At 39.7% G+C, this 21670-nt stretch overlaps 2 protein-coding genes across 6 annotated transcripts in view; one reads left to right on the top strand and one right to left on the bottom strand.

Annotated features, from left to right (window-relative positions):
• Nucleotides 1-16663, top strand: part of AKT3 (AKT serine/threonine kinase 3) — a 151263-nt gene extending 134600 nt beyond the window's left edge. For all 5 annotated transcript variants that reach the window (XM_064158656.1, XM_064158654.1, XM_064158657.1 and 2 more), the window contains 4 exons: nt 1257-1471; nt 4062-4149; nt 9999-10101; nt 12984-16663. In XM_064158656.1, the coding sequence (XP_064014726.1) occupies nt 1257-1471; nt 4062-4149; nt 9999-10101; nt 12984-13069 (492 nt within the window). In that variant the 3' untranslated portion in view covers nt 13070-16663. The remainder of the gene's footprint in view (nt 1-1256; nt 1472-4061; nt 4150-9998; nt 10102-12983) is intronic.
• Nucleotides 16664-18371: 1708 nt separating this feature from the next.
• SDCCAG8 (SHH signaling and ciliogenesis regulator SDCCAG8) overlaps nt 18372-21670 on the bottom strand; it is a 111214-nt gene continuing 107915 nt past the window's right edge. Inside the window, exon 18 of the mRNA XM_064158653.1 lies at nt 18372-19644. The gene's annotated coding sequence lies outside the window, so the exon portion shown is untranslated. The remainder of the gene's footprint in view (nt 19645-21670) is intronic.

Here is a 21670-nt window from a genome sequence, read left to right as displayed (position 1 = left end):
GTATTGTAAAAAACATTTTATTTTCTGTGGATTAATTTTTTGTCATAGTTTGATTTTGGTTGTGCTCTTTGTTTTTAATGACACGTGCTGCCTTTCAGATTCTGGCTTTTATTGGTATAGAACGATTCTTTATAACAAATTATTTAATTCTTTAGAAATAGAGTCCAAACCTATTAGTTGCATTTGTTTGGTCTCTGCGTTTATTATTTTTTCTTTTTTTTTTTTTTTTTTGTTTTAAGTCTTTTTGTCTCTTTAATAGATCTTTCTGCAGCAGTTTGACACGTAAAATTATAGTGCCTTCTTTAGCCATTTATGAACTTCTAAGTGTTGCACCTTTTTTAGGTGAAAGATGATCTCTAAGTTCACAGCAATGGGAACAATACATGTATATGTTCAGTTGCCTTCTGTTTCCTTATTTCTTATGGCTTCACTATAGGATTATGCTGCTGTTATCTTGGCTTCATTTAACATGAAGATGTATTAAGATCAATAAACGCTGCTTAGATTCTTTGTTCCAGTTCTCTGTGACTGCTGGGAGAAGTGCTGTATAGTAGCTTGCTTCTAGATGTACAACATTGAAGGAATTATGTTAACAAATTATATACATGTTGCATTTCTGTTATCATACAAACATCGTATCATAGTAAACATGTTGTCATATAAACACTGTCATATTTCTTTGCATTAGCACAGTTCAGCTGTTTGGACTATTTAATGAAACAAATTGTCAGGAGAAACGCATTGAGAACTTCTAATATAAACAGATATCATAAAGAAGCTAAGCTTATCTTAGTAGGGTTAAAGTGTTTCTAAATTCGAGGCTTTATACTTGCAGGTGGGGTAAAGTGAGGGAAAGTGACTGAGCAAGGAGATGCTTCACTTCTTCCAGAAGAGTGCTGACTGAGGGAGTAGTGCTTGTAGATGCCCTTTCTTCCTAAAGCTGTGCACACTCTAAATGGGAAGATAGAGAACCAAGGAAAGGGGGAAATGCAGTCATGGTGATTTTGAGCAGGTCATTTGCAGTTTTTTGTTTTGCTTTTATCAGTATAGTCCCTGGTATAGCTGGAGTTTGAGTGAGCTCGAGTGCGTGTCAGTTGTGCAGTTTCTCATACTGAGTCAAGTCTGGGAGTCTTTGTTAGCACACTGTAAGATTTAAAGTCTTGGAAACACATTCATATAGAGATGCATCAAATACATGGAAATGGTCATGTCTCAAATAGCTCGAGTCTTACAGCTGGTTATGGTTTCTGTCTTAGGTGTTGGAAGATAATGACTATGGTCGTGCAGTGGACTGGTGGGGATTAGGAGTTGTCATGTATGAAATGATGTGTGGAAGATTGCCCTTCTACAACCAAGATCATGAGAAACTATTTGAACTGATACTAATGGAAGACATAAAATTTCCTCGAACTCTGTCTGCAGATGCAAAATCATTACTATCAGGCCTACTGATAAAGGATCCAAATAAGCGGTAAGTGAAATTACTTGGCTATGCAGGCATAAGAAATCATTAGACTGGGTAATGTGAAAATAGGCCAGTGGTGCCTGGTCTTCCTGTCAGCTACAGGAAAGTGTCACATGGAGCCATGTAATCTCAGATTCCCACTTCTTCGATAAAGCAATGATATGCAAAGTAACTCTAAGGAACAGGTTAAAGCCCATGTGGATTAGAATGCTTTTTAAATCATTCATAATAAACACAGGGATCTTTTCAGGTTTAGTCTGTGTACTGAAACAAAGGGAAAACTCTCAATTGTTTTTCAGAGTATAGCTACCCACCCTGAGTTGGCTGTAGTCTCTCACAAAGACTACAGCACATTTGCTTGGAAGTGATCATACCAAAAGACTTGTATAGATAGCCACACATAAATGAATCACATATTAGACTATGAGGACTAGTCGCTTTGTGACTGAAATATAAACACAGTAGTTTGAAAACAAGTATAACTACCTACTGCCTCTGCCCTTTTGTGATGGGCTTTTCCCTCTGGGATTGTTGCCTGGGAGAGCCAATTTCCCATGACTCCTGCACTGGACCAGCAGTGTCTAGTCCCCTCTGGTTCCAAACCAGATCTTTGTAAACCAGTGAGATTTGTCTTTAGATCCCCTCTTTCCCTCCAAATTTCTGTTGTGCACGCAAGTTTCTTAGCGTGTTTCAATGCTACAGGCATTCTTTTTCCTGTCTGTCCCCTCTAGTTCTTCTTCATCCAAAACTTAAGAAGTTTTTGGTAGTGGGCATTGCTTGCTGGCGTTCGGGGCAGGACTAATAACAAAGTCTTTCTGGAACGTTTGCTGTCGTGCAGCCAAGTGCAACAGCCAGAGCAATGCAAGTGGTCAGCCTTTCTGCTGCTGCCCAGCCATGCCTGTTTAACTGAATTTACTGTATACAATAAAAGCAGACATAGACCAACCAGCCAAATACATGGAGAGTAGAGTAAAAATATGTTCCTTTAGCAGCTCCTAATGCATATTAACTTCCAAACAACCTGACCTATGAAATATATTAACCTTTATAATTGAAAATACACTTCTTTGTAATTAATCTCTACAGGAAGTAGTCTTATTACAGACTTAAATTCATGAGATTATTCATATTCAAGTTCTGGTGCCAGCTAATGCTAAACAGATTGGGAGCACGGAGTTTTTTAACTGCAGCTCAGCTTTCTCTCAGCAGCTGGATGGGAAGATACTGAGAGACATCTGGAGCAAGCCAGCTAACTGGGATGCTTTGCAGAAATGTAGGGAATTTTATGAGTAGTTGAGAAACAAAGGGGAATACAGCTCCAGAATATTTTTGTGATTTGGCAGCAGCATAATGCCAATACAGATTCTCTTTCTTGGTTGTAGAAATCATTGCTCCTTGCAATAAATACTTTAAAGAGGAATTTAACTTGCTTAAAAGGTTGCTTTTATAATTTCTCATTACATCTTTACCAGTTCCTTTTAATGAAACATAAACTGCTTGTGTCACTCTTCTTGTCAATAGTTAACATGTATGAGCTGCTTGTTCTGTTAAGAGTAGGTTTTTGTTCTGTTGCAACTTCTCTTTGTTAGACCAGCAGAATAGTTAGTCTCGGGAAGAAGATAGGTGAGAGCTGAGCAGTCCTGAGAGTCCATGTACTGTTGAAAAAGGCAGAGGTTCACCTCACTGGATGAATATGTCCTTTTTCAACAACAGCAGCAGCTCAGGATGGCTCACTAAACTTGTTGAGTCAAATTTCACTTGCTGATGCAACAAGAAATGGCTAATTCTTCCTTATTTTTTTCATAGTGAGGTTAGTTTTCTTCCAGGCTGTGACTCAGCTCACAGTCATAAGTGATGCTGTAGATGCCAGTGAGAGGGGAGAGGTATGGGCATAGGTGAGACTTTCCTCTTTTGGCAGCATCACTCAAATCCACTTGGGCAAGTTGACCCAAAGTAGGTGGAATTCACTTCCTAAGATGACTGATCAGAGAAGAGAGTCTGTCTTTGACCAGCTATGGGCCACAGTGGATAGTGTGGTTGTTTCCAATAGCCTTTAAATAACCTTCTCAACAGGCCTACATTTTATTGATTTATACCAATTGACTCAGATTGAGGCTATTTTATAGTAATGCATTAATTGATACAGCATCCAGATGCAACAACAGTGAACGCTATAAAAGTGATGTGTGATGATATCGATTCAGTGCTTGGCACCTCCTTGACAAAGTTGTTGGTTTGTCAGCATTGTTTGTCAGCTTGTTTGTTTCTTGGTTTTCAGTAGTGCCAGCATGTTAGTCTGTCTTTCAAGAAAACTACACCTAAGTATGTTTTTGAAATAAATGAATTCTTTAAAAAGCTCATGGTGGGCAACGGTGAACACTGTAGTTTGAATAACGAGAGTAGACCATGATATGGATACTCCTACTATCACATTTTCTCACCTGAATTCATATTAAACAGGTGAAAATGATGTATTAAATGGGGGACAGTTGTTCCCAGATAGTTAAAAAAAAACAGTCAGTTTTCCACCCTTTTCAGTCATTTGATCTCCCTATAAGAATAATGCTTGTTTAATATTTTTCCCCACTCTCTTTAGACTTGGTGGAGGCCCAGATGATGCAAAAGAAATCATGCGTCATAGTTTCTTTGCTGGAGTAAACTGGCAAGATGTATATGATAAAAAGGTATGTCTTTATATGACACTGAATAATCTGGCTTCTGCAAGGTGATTTAACTGATAGTCATAGAGCTGCAGCTCTCTGAAATGTGTCATGTTTCCCTGTGCAACTTTTTGTGTTAATAATGCACAGTCATTCTGAACTAGGTTTGATTACTTTATTTTTCATGTTCCCATAATAATTTTGCAAACCAACCTAAGTTCATCAAATATTTGTATTTTATTATGTAAATATCCATAACTTTTAATTATTTTCTTCCTGGTCTTTCAAGAGAAAAACAGTTGCATGTCTCAAGACAATGTGAGAAAATGTATTGGAGGTTTATCTGGAATTCTCTTTCTATTTTGGCCTTCTGTTGAAAAGTTGTTTTCTGGAAATAGGAAGATGAAGTAATTGGAAGGGACTCTTGACAAAAATGTACTTTATGATTGTTTTTATTTAAGTAGAAGTAATTTTCAAACTTATTTTTAAAGAAATACCTAAGAAAGTTAAAATAGCATTAGAACACTGAGCTAAAACAGCTTGTAGAGAAAGCAAGTAGTGAGGATTCAATTGGAATCCAGTCCTGTTCCTGTAATGATGAATACCTTTGAGATGATTTTAGAAAATAAATGTATCTTACTCAATAGTGAAACTTGAATTTGACTTCAGTTGTTTTATACACAGAAGCTGATTTTATCTCTATAGTTGTGTTCAGAATTTACTTGTTGCTATAATCCTCTTCTATTTTGATAATGTGATGGGTTTTGGTTTTTTTTCCTTCCCTCTCATCTGTCTTATATTGTTAATCTGACACTTGAGCTGTGTAGTTTTAAAAGATAGGTTTTTCTCCTCTTTTTTTCTTTTCCTTTGTTCAAATAAAAGGAAAATGGAAGACATATGAATGAGCAGAATATGTTTATACTACAATGTCAATGATACAAACTGTTTTTTCAGTTGTTGTTGAACTGGAATTTTAAAAATGTGTGATTGTTAGTGTGGTACTTCTCTGACAAATACTAAAATTGAAATAAGAGCCTGTATGTGGTGATACAAAATATGGTACTCTGAAGTTACTTGATAGAAGTGTGATTTTTTTTATTCCCTGGCAGTATCATGTGCATTTGAGAAACTCTAAAATAAGTATTCAGAGCAAGTATATTAATCAGAGGTTGGTGTATGAGCTCAACCACTGTTTGGCTGTGTAAGGAGATGGTAGAGAAACACCTTGAGGGTGAAATTTCAAAATACAAATTGAGGACATTTATGAAATTTGGAAATTAAACAAAAAAAACCCACACCAAAATTGATTTGATTGCAGTGTGTTAGGAGTGAGTGTGAAAGAAAAAGTTATGTTACTCTTGCTCTGTTGGAAAAGGTTTCTTAGTTACTTTATATTAGAAATAGATATTTCAATTCTACACTCTATTCAGCATAATATTTAGTTAAGAAAATACAGATATTCTTAATGTTTAAGCACACACTTTGAGTCCTTACAAATCAACAGGGCAAATGTCTTTCAATCAAGATCTTAGTCTGAGCTGTGAAAAAAAGAAGGCATTTTGTAAGTATAAGTAAATGCATATATATAACACTATATAAATGAATATTAATGTATTTATATGAAGACATAAGTGCAAGTAGTTTTGCTTTATGTTCATGGAGGTGGATATGGTTTAATGGAGTATTGTAACTGGTGAAATTGTAGTCAGTCAGTGATTACTCTGCCCACTCTTGCTTTGAGAAGCTAAATTTACCAGCAGAAATTTAATTGAATTTCCTCAGTTGAACTTTTAAGGATCATAGGAATTGCTTTTGTGCAGTATTGACACACAGTGTGCTCTTTATGGTAAAATAACTCATGAAGTTTACTTCTGGCAGCATCTTTTGCTCTTTAATTAAAAACCAGGTTTGTTCCTATAATAAAACCATTTGTTTGGTTGGTTAAAATACCCAGTTATTCCTTCTGCACACACAGTCTTATCAGTTCTGAAATACACAGAGTGTAAGATTGTGCTCTGAAATATAAACCTCAAACATAATAATAAGGTTAATGAACTTTCACTGAGTGTGCTTATTAGAATTTTTGAGGGTTTGGTATTCCAAAATAACCCATGAGGAATATGATTTTCAAATAACTCTTTTCTGTGTTTGCTTCTGTTGCTGTTTATTAGTAGTGGTATAATCTTCAGTAGTAAGGTCACTTAATGAAAATGGTAGCTGATGTAACTATTTGCATAGTGAAAATACTTCACAGTATTCTTGTCTGAGATTTACTCACCGTGAAACACTGATTTTCTGGCTGCATTTCAGGAATGTGCTTCTGTTAGCAATGAAGGAACTGAAGTTCATGTTGAGAGTAACAGAAACCAAAAAATCATCTGTATTCCAAGTATTTGCTGGGAGATACTTTTGTACATGTGTGCTCTCTGCTCCTGGGCCATTAATGTTATCATTTTTGCTATAGATTAAGTATCTATTTGCTTACTTAGGCTATTGCTTTACTGCTCTTATTAGAGACAGAATTATGTATCTGTAAACTCAGACTATTTAATGCAAAAAAATCCAATAGCTTTGTCAGGTCAAATGGATCCAAGTGGTCAAATGGAATTATTAGCTCTCTGATACTGCTAACTATTTAAACTAATTTGGTACTACACAATGATAATAAAATATTATATGGCACAGTGGAGCAGAGAAGGTCATTGCCTTTAAATGAAGAATGTATAGTAGTTAGCATTTGTGATCAGAAGTATTTATTTTTGGCAGAAAACACATGAGGGCATATGAAAGAGAGCAGCTTGTGCCAGGTTCTTCCTGTGATCATCTCAGCCCTGATGAGTTTTTATCTCTGTGCCTGAGCATGAGAAACTGAATAGTTTGGCAAACTCTGAAGACATCAAAAGCCCATATACCTCTAAATAAAATATTTGATATGCAGTTAGCTAGAAACAGGAAGCTTTTTGAAATTTCTGGTACTTATTTAAGAGTTGTTTTAGCTTTTTTTTTTTTTTTTTGGCTTGCAGAAATATGCTTAAGTTGTTGGATGTTCTGTCTAGGGTCTTTCACCCAACAAAAAATAAAGTTACGGGGAGGAGTTTTGGTGTGTCTTTGGAACTGCAGCTTGAAGCACTGCAGTAGCCTCTTGGCAGAGGAGATCCAGACCTTTCAGAGAAGCCTGGGTTTCTGCTTGCATGTAATATGGGTGAAAGAAAAAAGAAGCTATACAGAAATGAGGACTGAGATAAGTGTATCTCTTTCTGATTTTCGAGAGTGCCTCTGATTGTTCTTGAAGCAAAGTAGGGAACACTAACAAATGTATTTGTTAGCACTGGGAAGGGAGTAGACATAATGAACAGGCCCAAAGAGTGGAGGTCAATGGAGCTAAATGCAGCTGATGGCCAGTCACAAGTGGTATCCCCCAGGGCTCAGTGCTGGGACCTCTTCTCTTTAACGTCTTTATTGATGATCTTCATGAAAACATGGAGTGTGTCATCAGTAAGTACACAGGTGACACCAAGTTAGGTGGTAGTGTTGATCTTCCTGAGGGTAGGGGGAGGCTCTACAGGACTTGATAGATTGGATTGATGAGCCACTGTTAATGGGATGAGCTTCAACAAGGACAAATGCCAGGTCCTGCACAACGACCCCAAGAAATGCTACAGGCTTGAGGAAATGTGGCTGCAAAGCTATATAGCAGAAAGGGAGGAACCTGGGGGTTGTAACTGACAAGCAATTCAATATGAGCAAGCAGTGTGCCCAGGTGGCAAAGAATCCGAAGCATCCTGGCTTGTATGAGGTTTATACTGGATATTGGGAATTTTTTTTTTTTCACAGAAAGAGTGATCAGGCATTGGAATGGGCTTCCCAGGGAGGTGGCTGACTCACCAACTCTGGATGTGTTTGAAAGTCATTTGGATGTGGTGCTTAGGGATACAATTTATGGTGAACCTTGTAGAGTAATCAGTTGGACTTGGTGATCTTGAGGGTCTTTTCCAACCTGAATTGTTCTGTGATTCTGTAACTAGTCTCTAACAGTTAGATTAGCTGGCCATTGGATACCCGGCCCCTTGAGCTGGAAAATAGGGACGGGCGAGCACAGTGAAGTCCCTGTAGTCCAAGAGGAGATGGTTAGAGACCTGTGCACCACTTTAAACATACACAAGTCTATGGAACTGGATGGCATACACCCATGGGGACTGAGAGTAGTGCTGGAAGTGCTCACCTAGCCACTTTCAATTGCTTATCAGCAGTCCTGGCTAACCAGGGAGGTCTCAGTTGACTGGAGGTTGTCAAATGTGAGACCCACGTACAAGAAGGGCTAGAAGGAGCATCCAGGGTACTGCAGACTTACCAGTCAGTCAGAGCTTGGTACTAGGAAAACTTAGGAAGCAGATGATCCTCAGTGCCATTACACAGCATGTGCAGTGCAGTCAGGTGATCAAGCTCAATCAGCATTGGTTCATGAAGGGCAGGTCCTGCTTGATGGACATGATCTCCTTCTATGACAAGATGACCCACTTAGTGGATGAGGGAAAGGCTGTCAGTGTTCTTTTATCTAGACTTTAGTAAAGCACTTGACTCTGTCTCAAACAGTATCTTCCCAGAGTAACTGTCTCCATACATTGCTATATATTATGATCTTACCCTGACCTTTCTCTTGTGTTTCATTAACTATTTTGGCTTAAATCACAGTTCTCAAAGACTGCAGAGTGAGTGTTTTCTCCTTCTCTTCACATAGCAGCTGTAATAACATGAAAGTTTATATTTTTTTCCATACTCAAATTACCTAACGTTTACTTCAGCTGCTGAAAACTGGATGTGCAGTGGTGGCCACAACAATGTACACTGTGCATTGTAAATTGTGTCTGTTGCATTGAACTTGGTGAGAGGAGGGGGTTTAACAGCAGCTCTGCTCCCTTTGCAGTGGGTAAAGGAATAAATTCATTGTTTGGTGTTGGTGTTCTGGAATTGAGGAGAGAGATAATATAAGCAAAGTCTGATGATACTGGTGTGCCATAATGTAATTTGGTATATAGAAGCTGATACACATCTTGAAGGTGTGCATGTTAAATTGCATATGAGGAAGTGGCACTGTAGTACTAACCAAAGCATTGTCAAACACCCCACCACCATTAGCAATATAATATATACTAAACCATGGTATTGTTGTGGGCTGGCACCATGCAGTATGATATTCCATACCAACGTGCCCTCCAGTGAAAATGTTTGGCCTGTTGGTGGGTGTTGTGGTCAAAAAGGTGAAGAGCTGGGATGGATTTAGAAAAGGGGCAAGGAAGCCCTGCCTGTGAGCTGTGATTTACTGTTAGGAAATACTGCACTGTACTGTGAAAGCAGCAGGCAGGATTAGATCCACTCACTTAGGCATGAACTGGCCTTTTTTCAAATATAACATTTATTTTCACATAAACACTTCTAAAAGTAAGTTCAGATACCTTAACCCTGAAAATAGTGATAAAAATGCATCATCATTACTTTGCTCTCTGTGTAGTGCTTTTTACTGTAGCCGTTTGTATCACCCAGTTGTGGTGCAAGACCTAGAGGTACCTTTCCTGACATCTGTGTGGGTAATTAGAATGGTCTGAAGGCAATCAGCTCAATTTGCCTGCAAGTCCTGTGAGTGATACTGGGAATGTAGCTGTGCTGTGATATTGCCTAGACTCTGAACTCGTATTTTTGGGACTGACTCTAGTGGCTTCTATCTCGCACTAGAAGTTAGCAACTCGCAGCTGCCTCTCCACAGACCTACTTATTTGATCCAGAGTGTAGTAAAACAGAACTCACATGTTTTTCCTGGTAGTAGTTTGGTTGCCTTCAGGTATAGTGATTCCATTTTGCTTTTTGGTCTCTTTCAGCTTGTACCTCCTTTTAAACCTCAAGTTACGTCTGAGACAGACACCAGGTATTTTGATGAAGAATTTACAGCTCAGACTATTACAATAACGCCGCCTGAAAAATGTAAGTCAGAAATAACCCTAACTTTAACATAATCCATTTATAATGAAGCACTGTGTAAGGGTTTTTTTTCTGTTTGAATGGAAAAAACAAAGTTCATATGGGACTCTGTAACAGAGTTCTCTATGACAGTATTCTTTAAAAGAGTTAAGTATGAAGTAAGCAACAATTATAAAGCACAGAATATTAGATCACTGAGTTGGGTTCTGAAGGTGTTTTTGGTGTGGGTTTTTTTTTTAGGACTTTTTTGCTTATGTTTTATTTTTAAATAAGATAAAACAAGCTTCAAATGTTTACTGGTTGGCAGTCAAGGTCCCAGTTCTACTTGTTAAGGTACTTGAAACCCAGACACTGCTTTAAGTATGTGGACACTGGTAGTGGCTTCAGTAGGTTGTGTAGGTTTAGTGAGTTAGGTGTATTTTAAAACACTCTGAAGACCAAAAGAAAAAGAAGGGGGAAAAAAAGCTGCTAGAGACAAGTGGATGTCTCTTGTGTAGTTATTAATTACCTGAAAATGACATTTCCTATCAAGTCCTGTGCTTCAGAAGAGCTCTTAAACGAAGTTACTGATTTAGATGTAACTGCTGCACTGACCTTGCACGGAGTTTCCTTGTTGGAATCTTCTACTACGCACACATGAATCAGCTTAACAGTTACTTATCAAGACAGAACAGCTAAAATCTGGCTGCTGAGTTCTTAGGAAAATTTCCTTTCTAAGTGAGAGTGTTACTTTATTTTTTTTTAATTGGAGGATGGGAAGGAAGATTACAAAGGCAGACAGTGAAGGCTTCAGTTAAGATTGATCAGCCTTTCACAGTGCTAGTTCTTTTTTGGGGTGTTTTTAGCATTCCCAGGGTTCAAGGATGTGGATCTGGAGATTATATGGATTTTGCATTTTTAGTGTTTGAATAATCATTTAAGTGATTTTAAGTCTTCCTGCTGTGAAAAATACAAACGTCTCTTCTTCCATCTATCTCAATAAAAATTTGTGTTTGTAATATGATAAAATTGGAATTAATTTGGAGTCTGTAGATTCAGCATCATAAACTCCAGATCTCTTGAAACATCACATAGGCAGTGACAATGGCTATTTCTCCATCTGAGGCTGAAGCAATACAATGCATGTTTATACTGCAAAGACTTCAGCTTTAAATTTATTGGATTTAGAACAGGTTATCAGTACCAGGGCAGGGAAACAACCTACCTGCCTAAAGTATCTGTCTTGGCCTCTGAGAATGGTTTGGCTACTGCAGCATGAAACTTGGCATGGGCTGCTGGCCCACCCTAGTCATAAGAATGCTAGAATGAGAGGTCCTAACCAGCAGCAGCGCAGAGATAACTATGGCATGCCTGATATAGGAGTCCCTCCTAGAGAGGTGGCAGCGCTGCTTTACCTGAGGCTGTAGTAAGCAGCATTGCCAGCAGCACAAAGGTGAATCTTATTGTGCCAAGTAGATCTGGAAAACTGCAGCCTTTTTTAGTGTGCTGGCTGCAGTGGTTCAAGGACCACATGGGATTTTTCCTTTTCTGGGTATTGCAAGAGGAAATTATTCTAAGATACTTTTCATTTAAAATCTACAAGTAATGGTATTGTCTGCATCTTGGCCTGAAGTGACTATGTAAAGAGGGGTTAAAATGTCTTTTAGGGATTGGAAACTGGGCATCAGAAAGTTACCATAGAAATTGCAGAAGTAATTTTCATGCCATTTAGGTCAGTTATTTATATATCAAAGTTTTACAAATGCTAAGTGAATACTGAAACTGTATCTTGTATCTACAGCAATGAAAGTGATAGCAAAAAAAAACCTCAGGTTCTGCACATTAACCTAATTTAAATTGACACTGTAAAAGGGAGATGGTATTTGAACTTCCAGAACTGAGAGGCACTGTTGAAATCAAGCAGCCTAATCATACCAGTTGCCCAGAGCTGCATTGGCCCTAATTTTTATATATATAGATCTGAATATAAAAGAGATGTGTAAGTCTGAAAGGTTGCATATAAATGCAACAATTTCAATAGCAGTCTTTAATGATAAGCACTGTTAAAATGTCCATATGAGAATGTAGATCCAGATTCTCAGAGTAGGGCAACATCTGGTGCTTGGTTTCCATTGGCAATGCAGGAATTATGTAAATACAAATATTTATGAACTTGGCTTAGTCTTTGTTTCCTCTGATCCCAATAAATATTGTAAAAAATAGTTCACTGAAAAACAATACTTAAGAATGGAAACACATAGAGCCTGCATTTGTAGCTGCTTTTCCTTTTAGCTCCCTTCAAATTTGAGGAATATTTTAATATATCCATAGTGAGATTATGATTTCCTGAACTCAGGAATGGAAAAAATGGAAACAGGCTCCTTCAGTCAGCAGTTGTCTTCGATGCTGCTAGAATCTAGATGTGCTGGCATGTTTTGTTTAGCCTAGAATGGACACACCCAAAGAGTGGCTGTCAACAGGTCCATGTCCAAGTGCAGGCCAATGACAAGCGGAGTCCCTCAGGGATCAGTCCTGGGACCAGTCTTGTTCAGCATTTTTGCTGGTGATGTGGACAGAGGCACTGAGTGCACCCTCAGCAGGCTTGCTGGTGACACCAAGCTGTGTGGTGCAGCAGACACGCTGGAGGGAAGGGATCCATCCAGAGGGACCTGGACAGGCTGGAGAGGTGGGCACAAGACAACCTCATGAGGTTCAACAAGACCAAGTGCAGTGTCCTGCATCTGGGCCAGGGCAGTAGGTGCATGAGCTTCCATGACTGGCATCTGTCTTACTATAACTTGTGCCTTTACCTTCAGCATTGAACCCTGAAAGATGTAGTGCCTATGAGGTGAGTAATAGGATTTTGCTGCACATATAATGACATGTTGAAATTCTCCCTTGTGCAGATGATGAGGATGGTATGGACTGCATGGACAATGAGAGGCGGCCGCATTTCCCCCAGTTTTCCTACTCTGCAAGTGGACGAGAATAACTTTTTTGTTCTGCTGCTTCACTGTCATCTTAGGTTTATCACTGAAAATGATTCCTGAACATCACCACCAGTGCTAGATACTATTTAAGATAGCAGGGGCACTTTCAGAGACCGTTCCAAACTGAACAAGTTTCTTTCCCAGACCTACATAAAATCCATTTTGGTTTTGCATGAAATAAGAGATTTTCTCTACTACGCTCTCCTGCTGTTGCTGCTGCCCAGTGTCTCAGTACAATAGCAACGTCAAGAAGTTACTTTGGAGGTAGATGACTTGACTTCAGCACTGTACACTTTGTGCACAAGTAGTCATCTATTTTTCCTCACAGTGGAGGCTAAACAAAAACATGTATTGGTCCACCTTATCTTCTTCCAGAAGATGAATCAAATTTGTAATTAGTCTAAGCAGACTAGTCTATAACATCTTGCATCTGTTTGTGCTGGTTAGAATAAGGAAACATAGGGGTGGTGATGTACATATGCAAAGTTTTTGTTAGGCATATCATTACTTGAAGCAGGTCTCTGTCATTAACATCTGGCTGGAATTTGTTTGGGAAATGTCTTGAGAGAAGGACTTAAACTGTTGATATATATAAATATATATATATTATTTTTTAATTCCTGTTGGATACTACAGAAGACGCAGAAGGGCTGGGTTCACCCAGCCTGCCACTTAGAACTTCCAGGTTCATGTGCAATCACGGAGAATCGAAAATTATACATGCAAGAAATGAAGGCATAAAAGCAGCAGTTCAAGTTGTTTAAGGGGTCTTATAATTTGCACCAGGTAACATCTTTCTCATGCTTTTCTTTTTCTTTCATGATATACATCACCTCTGATGGCTGAAGAATGTAGACAGGCATAATGGTATTGCTTCTCACCAAAATGTGTGCACCAAGGTAAACAGGTGTTTGCCTTACTCATTTTTGATTTGAGTTTGTGAATTAGCCTTTTCTCCAGGTGTTTAACTCTGAATATTCCTTTCTATTTCTTTCTTGTTTGGTTGGTTTTGGTTATACTGCAGTAGTATTTATTTTTAGAGATAAGGATTGTATGTGTCATGTTTGCAAATGCTGCTACATCTTAGATAGAACAGGCTTACAGCAGTTAATTTTGTACTATATGGAAGGACTGTACAAGCTGAAGGGAATAATGCACTTTTCTCCCTTGTGGAAATTTTAACAAGGCTCTGAAATTGTACATACTGCTTAGAATCAGATTTTGGTGTATGAAATGCTGGCTTTTAATTGTTTGGCAATGGAAGTGAGGAATTCCAACTTCACGTGTCAAAGGGTTAAAAACAAGCAGACAAAAAAGCTACGTCTTGTGCTGCATTGAGGATAAACGTTAATATAAGAGCCTGACAGCACAACAGAAATTTCTGTTCTATATGAAGGAATTGCATTTGAACAATGAGACCACAGTGATTCCAAGAAAAGCACTTTAAAATAGTAAATTTCTGGGATGAGCCATTCTCAAGGAAGGCTTGCCCTCAACCAAAAGAGTGCTGAAACCCAGCATGTTACGTGTAACCGTGGTACCCATCTGATGGCAAACATCACGAGAGACACCCCACTGGTGATTGGAAGACGTCTTTCCATTTCCGAAGATCTGTAGCTAACAGAACGTGTGCATAACCTTAGCTTTGATCTGCTGCAATGATAATCTTACTAATAAACCCTTTGGTGCTAGGAGTCGGGAGGTTGCACGGTGCAGTTGCTAGTGTGTACCTGCCCTTGCTAATGACATCTGCAAGCCCTGACTCCCTGAGGTTATCATTCTAAGTATCTCTGTGTTTGGATCTTGTTAGCTCCCATGAAAACTGTGATATCATGGAGTATTCCTGGTTGCATTGTGTGAATGAGGTGACTCTGAAAGGAGAGATGTTCCTATGTTGATGCCTTAGCCTCTTGATGTGGAGAGTTGAGTGCCCTTGCATGAAGCCCACTGCTGGCAGTGCACATGCTGGGATGGCCAAGGGGTAGATGGGCATTTTAGTAAGGCAGCTAAAGACACAGACTAATTTAGACAATTTTTCATGTTTCATGTTTTCTCCTTAGCAACAGATGGATAATCAGTCAGAAATGTATCATGATGTAGATTCTAACTACATAGGATCTCATCCTGTAACACTAAGCACATGGAGAGATTGTCCCTCTACAGGGAGAGAGGAGCACAGCAAACGTGTCGCAGGTCTGTCCTGCACCAGTAAGTAGCGTAGAGGTGTCTACACTGATGGAGTGAGTGAGTGACTGAAGTAACTGAATACTTTATAGATGGGCATTAATTAGTTCTCTGCGAAGGCCTCATACTTACAGACTATGGCAATTCAAAGATCTGTGTTACATGCCTGTGTTTTTTCCCTCATGTTTTCAGCTTGTAATAGCAGTAAGTTTCTTGACATAGGGCACCGCTAGCTAATGACCGACTGGGACCGTGCCTCTGGCCAGCCATTCCTCATGTGCAGAAGAAGCCCTGTGGTTATTAGCTCACTGTCTCGTAGCTAGTTAGAATACAGTTTGCAGTAAACACCTGTTGGGGGATTATTTGAAAACCTTTTAAGACTTCACTTTGCATAGTAGTGCCTGCCTTCCAAAACATTATTGATCAAGTTTATCCCACAGAGAGAGTCAGCAGGCACTTCGTGCTGCCCACGGTTGAGGGAGTCTCTCTTACCAGTGTTAGAAACAGCTGAAAGATAGGCAAGCACTGCTTGGTGCTGAGAAACTTTTTTAGGCTCTTCTTTTGCTGTTTGCAGTTGTGGTTGGATTTGGACAGGATGTGGTGGCTGGTTACCTCAGTGAGCTTTTCAAGCACAGTACATTTCAGACTTTGACTCCAGCTTGTACTGACTTCCATGACATACAGTATGCCCTCTTGTACTGCAGCCATCTTGGAGGAAATAGGTCATTTCTATTTGGATTTTGGCAGTTTTGCACACAGCTTTGCTTTCCACACTAATCCATCTTCCAGTACATTCCTGTTGCTTAAAGAACATTTATTCCAGTATTGTTTTATGGGGTTTTTTTTTCCGTCTTTCCTTGCGGCTTCTTAAAGCTGACTGTTCTTGCAGGGGCCATGTGCTTCTCCTAGAGTACAAAAGTAAGGTCTTACCTTACTAACTGCAGGGTCTATATATTACACCTCAATGTACACACTTTGCTGCTACTGTTTGTACTGTCTACAGTAGAATTTCCTTATCTTGCTCCTGGTAGTGCATTACAGGCAAGCATGAAATGTAAAGTATTTATTTAAATAAAAACCTCTAAATTGGTAATTGAATTACCTCCCTGTAGCTTTAGAGTTTGTGACATTTCTTGACCTTGCTAGTTCTTTCATTAGATCCATGCAAGATCTAGTCATATGGTTAAGGATATTAAGCAGACACGACTATGAACCCAAGAAACCATATTGCTGTTGGTCATACTTAAACTGTTTATTTCCTTAAGTATATGACCCACAAGGATGTGAAATAACTACAAGAAAACTGTTTTTGTACACTGTACATCCTTAGTATTTTTACACGTATATGATAGGGATGCACATTATTTTCCTTCGTACAGACAGCTTAAATAAAGCACTATGTCAATCTGCTACTTCTGTGGTTTTTAATGCTAATTTGTTCTGGAGGTTTGTAAATATATATATATATATGTGTGTGTGTGTGTGTGTGTGTATATATGTTCAAGCTTGCCACAAAGGACGTATTTTTTTATATCTGCACATTACTGTTGAGTATCCTGGAGGGTAAAATTCCTAAGCTGTTCTGTGTCAGAGAAAGAAAAACTGAAATGAGAAGGTTATATTGCAGATTACAAAAGATTTCTCAAGTTTTGGGTTAAATATGTACTTCATATTTCCAAGTAATTTTATATAGGTTAGATGTTTGAATCCTGAAATGCACAAAAGAATTTACTTAATTTCTTCTTACGAGAAAATGTACATGGTTATTTTTTTATCACTGTATATATATAATGATCTGTGCATGTTTAGTTACAAGCTTTATTTGCTGTGAAGTCCTAATTGTAACTTGCTGTGATGTATATTTCCAATACTGGGTGATCAGTTTCAGCTTGTAAATTATTAAGCTACAGTATTGTCAGAAAAGCCCAAACAAGCAAGTTTTTCTGACTAAGCAAGATGTATCTGTGGTTTGGAGCCAGGCTGTTTGCATACAGGCGGTTCGTGTTAACTCTGCAAGGTTTATGTCACTTGTAAATTTGGGTTACACTTTTCAAATAATGATTAGCCAGGGCTGAATTTGTGCCAGAACACCACGATTTAAGTGATTTGTCCTCTAGTGCAATTCATAGCCTGCCGACCCATAGCTAGGTAATGTCTTAGAGCAAGGAGAGAGAAAAATGGGAAGAAGCAATTTGCAGGGCACCTTGTGGTGGGACTCTTTGAAGCCTGCAGACTGGTCCAGGGCTATCTGAACCAGCCAGTCAGGAGGGCTGAGTGTCCATTAAGTATCTGCCATCTGAGTTTTAGCTCAGTTCTCAGACGTGAACTCCCTGGAAGAGAGGTGCTTCCTCAAGGTCTTTATCCTCCCCTTCCCTCCCTCCCCAACCTCTTATGTTTTCCTCCTCCACCTTGTAATAGGAAAGACCATGCCCAAGTGGCACTAGAAGGACAGGCATCATCTGGACTTGGTGCAGCAGCAGCAGGAATGTTTGGGCAGGCACAGGATCTTGCTCTGGCTACAGATGTAGGAGTTCATGGATTTGATTACCTGCACTGGGACATGTAAACTTTGTAATACTAAGCATTTTCATGCCTGCATAGAAGGTGGGAGAGGATTGATCATGAGAGGTAGACCTGGTACTATCTGTGCCTAATGACTAATTAATTGCTACAAATTGATTCCTTCTAGACTCCCAGGAACATAATGAATTGAGAAGTATGGGAAGAGTATGAAAACTTCCTTCTAACTGTGTATCCTCGCAGCCCAGGGTGCTTTGTTGAAATCAATGCACGTAGCTGACAGCAGTGCTCTGCACACAGCCACCAGAAGCCACCTGGCAGGTGAGGCAGGTCCAGAAAGGTTGAGGGTCCAGCTGTGCCAGTCTGAGGCATGGCAACTTCAGGATCTCAGTGAAACCTAATTGGTGGGAGTAGGTGCCCAAGTCCCTTTATGCATATAGCCTGTAGGCACTTTCTCTTATTTAAATACAGATTTATGCTGTGGAATAATAAAAAAATACAATGAAGAAAGAAGTTTGCATATTCCTACGTGTATAAATGTATATTCTTACCTGTGTAACCAACCATAAAGTAGTGAGACGTAACAAATTGTCAGCCTGATTACTGTGAAAACCCCAGAGAGCATGTTTATTGTCCTACTGGTGACACGGTTTAAGCAGCTGTATTGTCATACTGGTGAAATAGTTCAGGGAGGTAATGAGACGTGTTTGGCAGTTTAATATGGCAGGAAATTGGAACAGGGAGGAAAACCCACTTTGAAGTTAGGGCTGTACCACTAATAATTCTTGAAATACAAGGGAAGGAAAGATTGTGTGTCCCACAGCAAATGGTAACTTACTCCATGTGCCGTTACTTCTAGTTTTGTTACATGTCATGTGCTCATGCTGGCTGAGGTAGCTTTATCAATGGGAAACTGTACTTTTCTCCCCTTTACTACTGCAATTCTACAACTACACTGAAGATAACAACTGCAGAAACTTTTTTGTGTACTTAGTTTATCTAACACTGCTTACAAACAATTCAGGTAAATTCTTTCTGATGGAGGCTAGTATTTGGAAAGCAACTTTTAAAATCACAAGTGCACAGTTTATCAGGAAGAAGCCCTCCCAATGTATCGTCCAAGTGTTTCCAGCTTTGATAATTTGAAGCAGAGTTCAGCTGGTGTCCTGAGATTGCTGGTAGAAAAGTCTAGCGTTGCCACTTCAGTCCCGAGAGCTGAGCACCTCACTTAAAGGCTGATCAGGACTAACTGAGGGTTCCTTAAAGGCTTTATCCAGTGGATAAAAAAAAACATCATCCACATTATATGGAATATTTCTCAGTCACTCTTACACTTCTCTGATGGGTGAGTAGTTGTTGGGACTGTCACTTTTATAGTGACAATACCTTGTAAAAGTTAAATACCCAGGTAGACTCTGGTAATGAGTTTATAAACAAAAGCACAGCCTGCTTGTGGGGGACATAGAAACAATCCCCTTCTCCCTCTTACCCATGCACATGCTTTCCTTTGAATTCAGAGGGGCAGAACAAGGAAAGTAAGAATCCAATTAAGTTTATTGGTATTTGTCTGTAAATAAGACATTCATGTTCAATTATAAAAATGGATTAAAAAAGTTTATAGACTACTGTACAAAGTCTGCCCACCCTCTGAGGCTGCTAAAATGGGCCTGCAGGGCTCATCTTTTCAGAAAAGTCTCAGCTCTCTTCCTTGGAAGTTTGGTCTGCTGGCAAGATTTCAAAATACTTACGATTCTATAGTTAAAAACAACTAGCAAGCAGTTGAAATGAGCCAGTAAGTGTGCCTGTTTGCTGCAGCGGTGTCTTCAAGTCTCAGACAAGCCCAGGTTTCGACCAGACGCAGAGCAGAGCAGACCTGAAAGATACAGAGACGGGTGCACAAGTGGCCGGTTTGTATCACATTGCTCATGCTTCTCATTTGTGTCCCTTCAGCCTGTGGTGGGTTCTCAGAAGAGCAATACAGAAATGGTTATGGCTGTGCAATGTAAACAAGCACTGCTTCAAAGCCTGCCCTTCTGGCAGGTCTGCTCTCCTTGCCGCCTCCTCAGGTCCCACGTCTTACAGGGAGCAAGAACAGGAGTTGTTTGGTTTCTGAAAAACACAATCTCCATGCGCTTTAGATGCTCTTCTTGGTTAGCAGTAAATAACTGGGCTCTTGTTTTGGGGCACGTCTATGATCTTGTCTCCTCTCTCTTCCAGGAAGGAGGTGGCAGGTTTGTGTCAGAGCATGTTTACTGCGCATAGTACAGCATGTGTATGGGGTGGACAGCTACATCAAACCAGAAAGCTGCTGCCTGGTTGCTGGTGGCAAAACTCTGGTGGAAAGGCTCTTTCAGAGCTTTGAAGCTCTTGCGCAGCTGTTGTTTTGGCCTCCTCGGTAACACTTCAGGACTGAATACCAAAACATGAGACTCACTGGAGCTGGGGGAGCTACCTAGAATTAAACCACTGGAGTTCTAAAATTTGAATTTGAGAGATATAAGTGACCTCAGAAACAGAAATAATCTTTCTACTTTAGCTGGTTTTGCATTAGGTGACTAAAAAGGTTTTGCTTTTTTTCTTCCCCTTAGTTGGTAGGGCAGTTAGGGCTGAGTTAAAAAAAACCCAGAATTTATGAAGCTGCAGTTGCTTAAAAAAAAGAACCCAGTAAGCTTTTCCTCAAAATACATGCACTTACACCAACTGCTACAGTTGTGTCTGCAACGAGTGCAAGGAAAAATGAACGACAGCCACAGAAAGCCTTGGGGCTTAAATTCCATTTCAGTGACTGGTTAGTGACAGACTGGGGAAACCAACTCCATGTTGCAGTAACCCCCAGCATCATGTCCAGCATGACACTACAGGCAGGGATTAAAAGGGCAAAAAGCTTTCCTCAAACACTCAGCTCCTGTAGAAATGTCCTGGCAGTTGTTGCTGTTGCAGGTGGCTTACGACATCCCCAACCTGCCCCCTTCTCTGCCACACTGCTGCCCTTTGTGGCCCAGTTGATAGTGCAGCATGTTTGCTCACCACTCTCCACACTAAAGTGAGCGTGCCCATCTGTACTCCAAGGGAGAAATTCTTTTTTAGCTACCCCTTCTCAGCAGTATTTTGTGTCATCCAACTTCCAAAACATCATACTATCATCTGTGTCTTTCACAAAAAAGCTGTCATTTTCCTCTTGACACCCATAGCCACCAAACATGTTTAGTTAGCCCTGCTTGTATGCATGTAAACCAGTTAGCTACCAATACTTCCACTCCAAAGCCTCGGGGTGCCTGCATGCCTTGTCACCACAGCTACCCATTGTAATGCTTTATGAGATGCTGCACTTCAGCCTGATTGAAGTGGGCATTTTTTCACCTGACTACAGCCTTGCCTCAACTGCTTTAAAAATAAAGCACAGATACTGTTAGAGTCTCAGCATATCCCACTCCACAACAGTCTGGATGCTAAAGCAGTCACTTAAGATCTGCAGGTCTGAGATTGAAGAGACACAAATCTGTCACTCCTAATATCCTGGTAACTGGCAAAGATGTTTTTTACTGGACAGTCAGGAGGCTTCCCAGTCTTAAAAGTTTCTCCTCCTCCCAAGCTACTTTGGTATTCAAGGAGCAGACCTCTGCAGCAAAAATTGCCTAAGTTCCTGCTGACACTCCCTCCTCCTCCTCTCACTGCCATTTGTTTTAACTGTGTGGTTGGGTATTCTTAGGTATAAGGGTTGGAAGTTTTTGCAGGAGCACAGGCATGGCCAGCTGAGTAGTCTAATTGCTGTGAGAGGAGAGGAGGCACTAGCTTCTTGTTTGGTTAGAAAGCACTCAGGTGCTTCAATCCTCGTTTGTGCAGCTGCAAAAAAACAAGGTGGAGCTGTCAGAAGGATGAGGCTTAGCTCCTAAGTTATT

This window comes from Pogoniulus pusillus, chromosome 18 (assembly GCF_015220805.1).
Source record: "Pogoniulus pusillus isolate bPogPus1 chromosome 18, bPogPus1.pri, whole genome shotgun sequence".
NCBI classification, from domain to species: domain Eukaryota; kingdom Metazoa; phylum Chordata; class Aves; order Piciformes; family Lybiidae; genus Pogoniulus; species Pogoniulus pusillus.
Note: the sequence above shows the minus strand (reverse complement) of the source record. Positions and strands in the feature narration are given on the sequence as shown.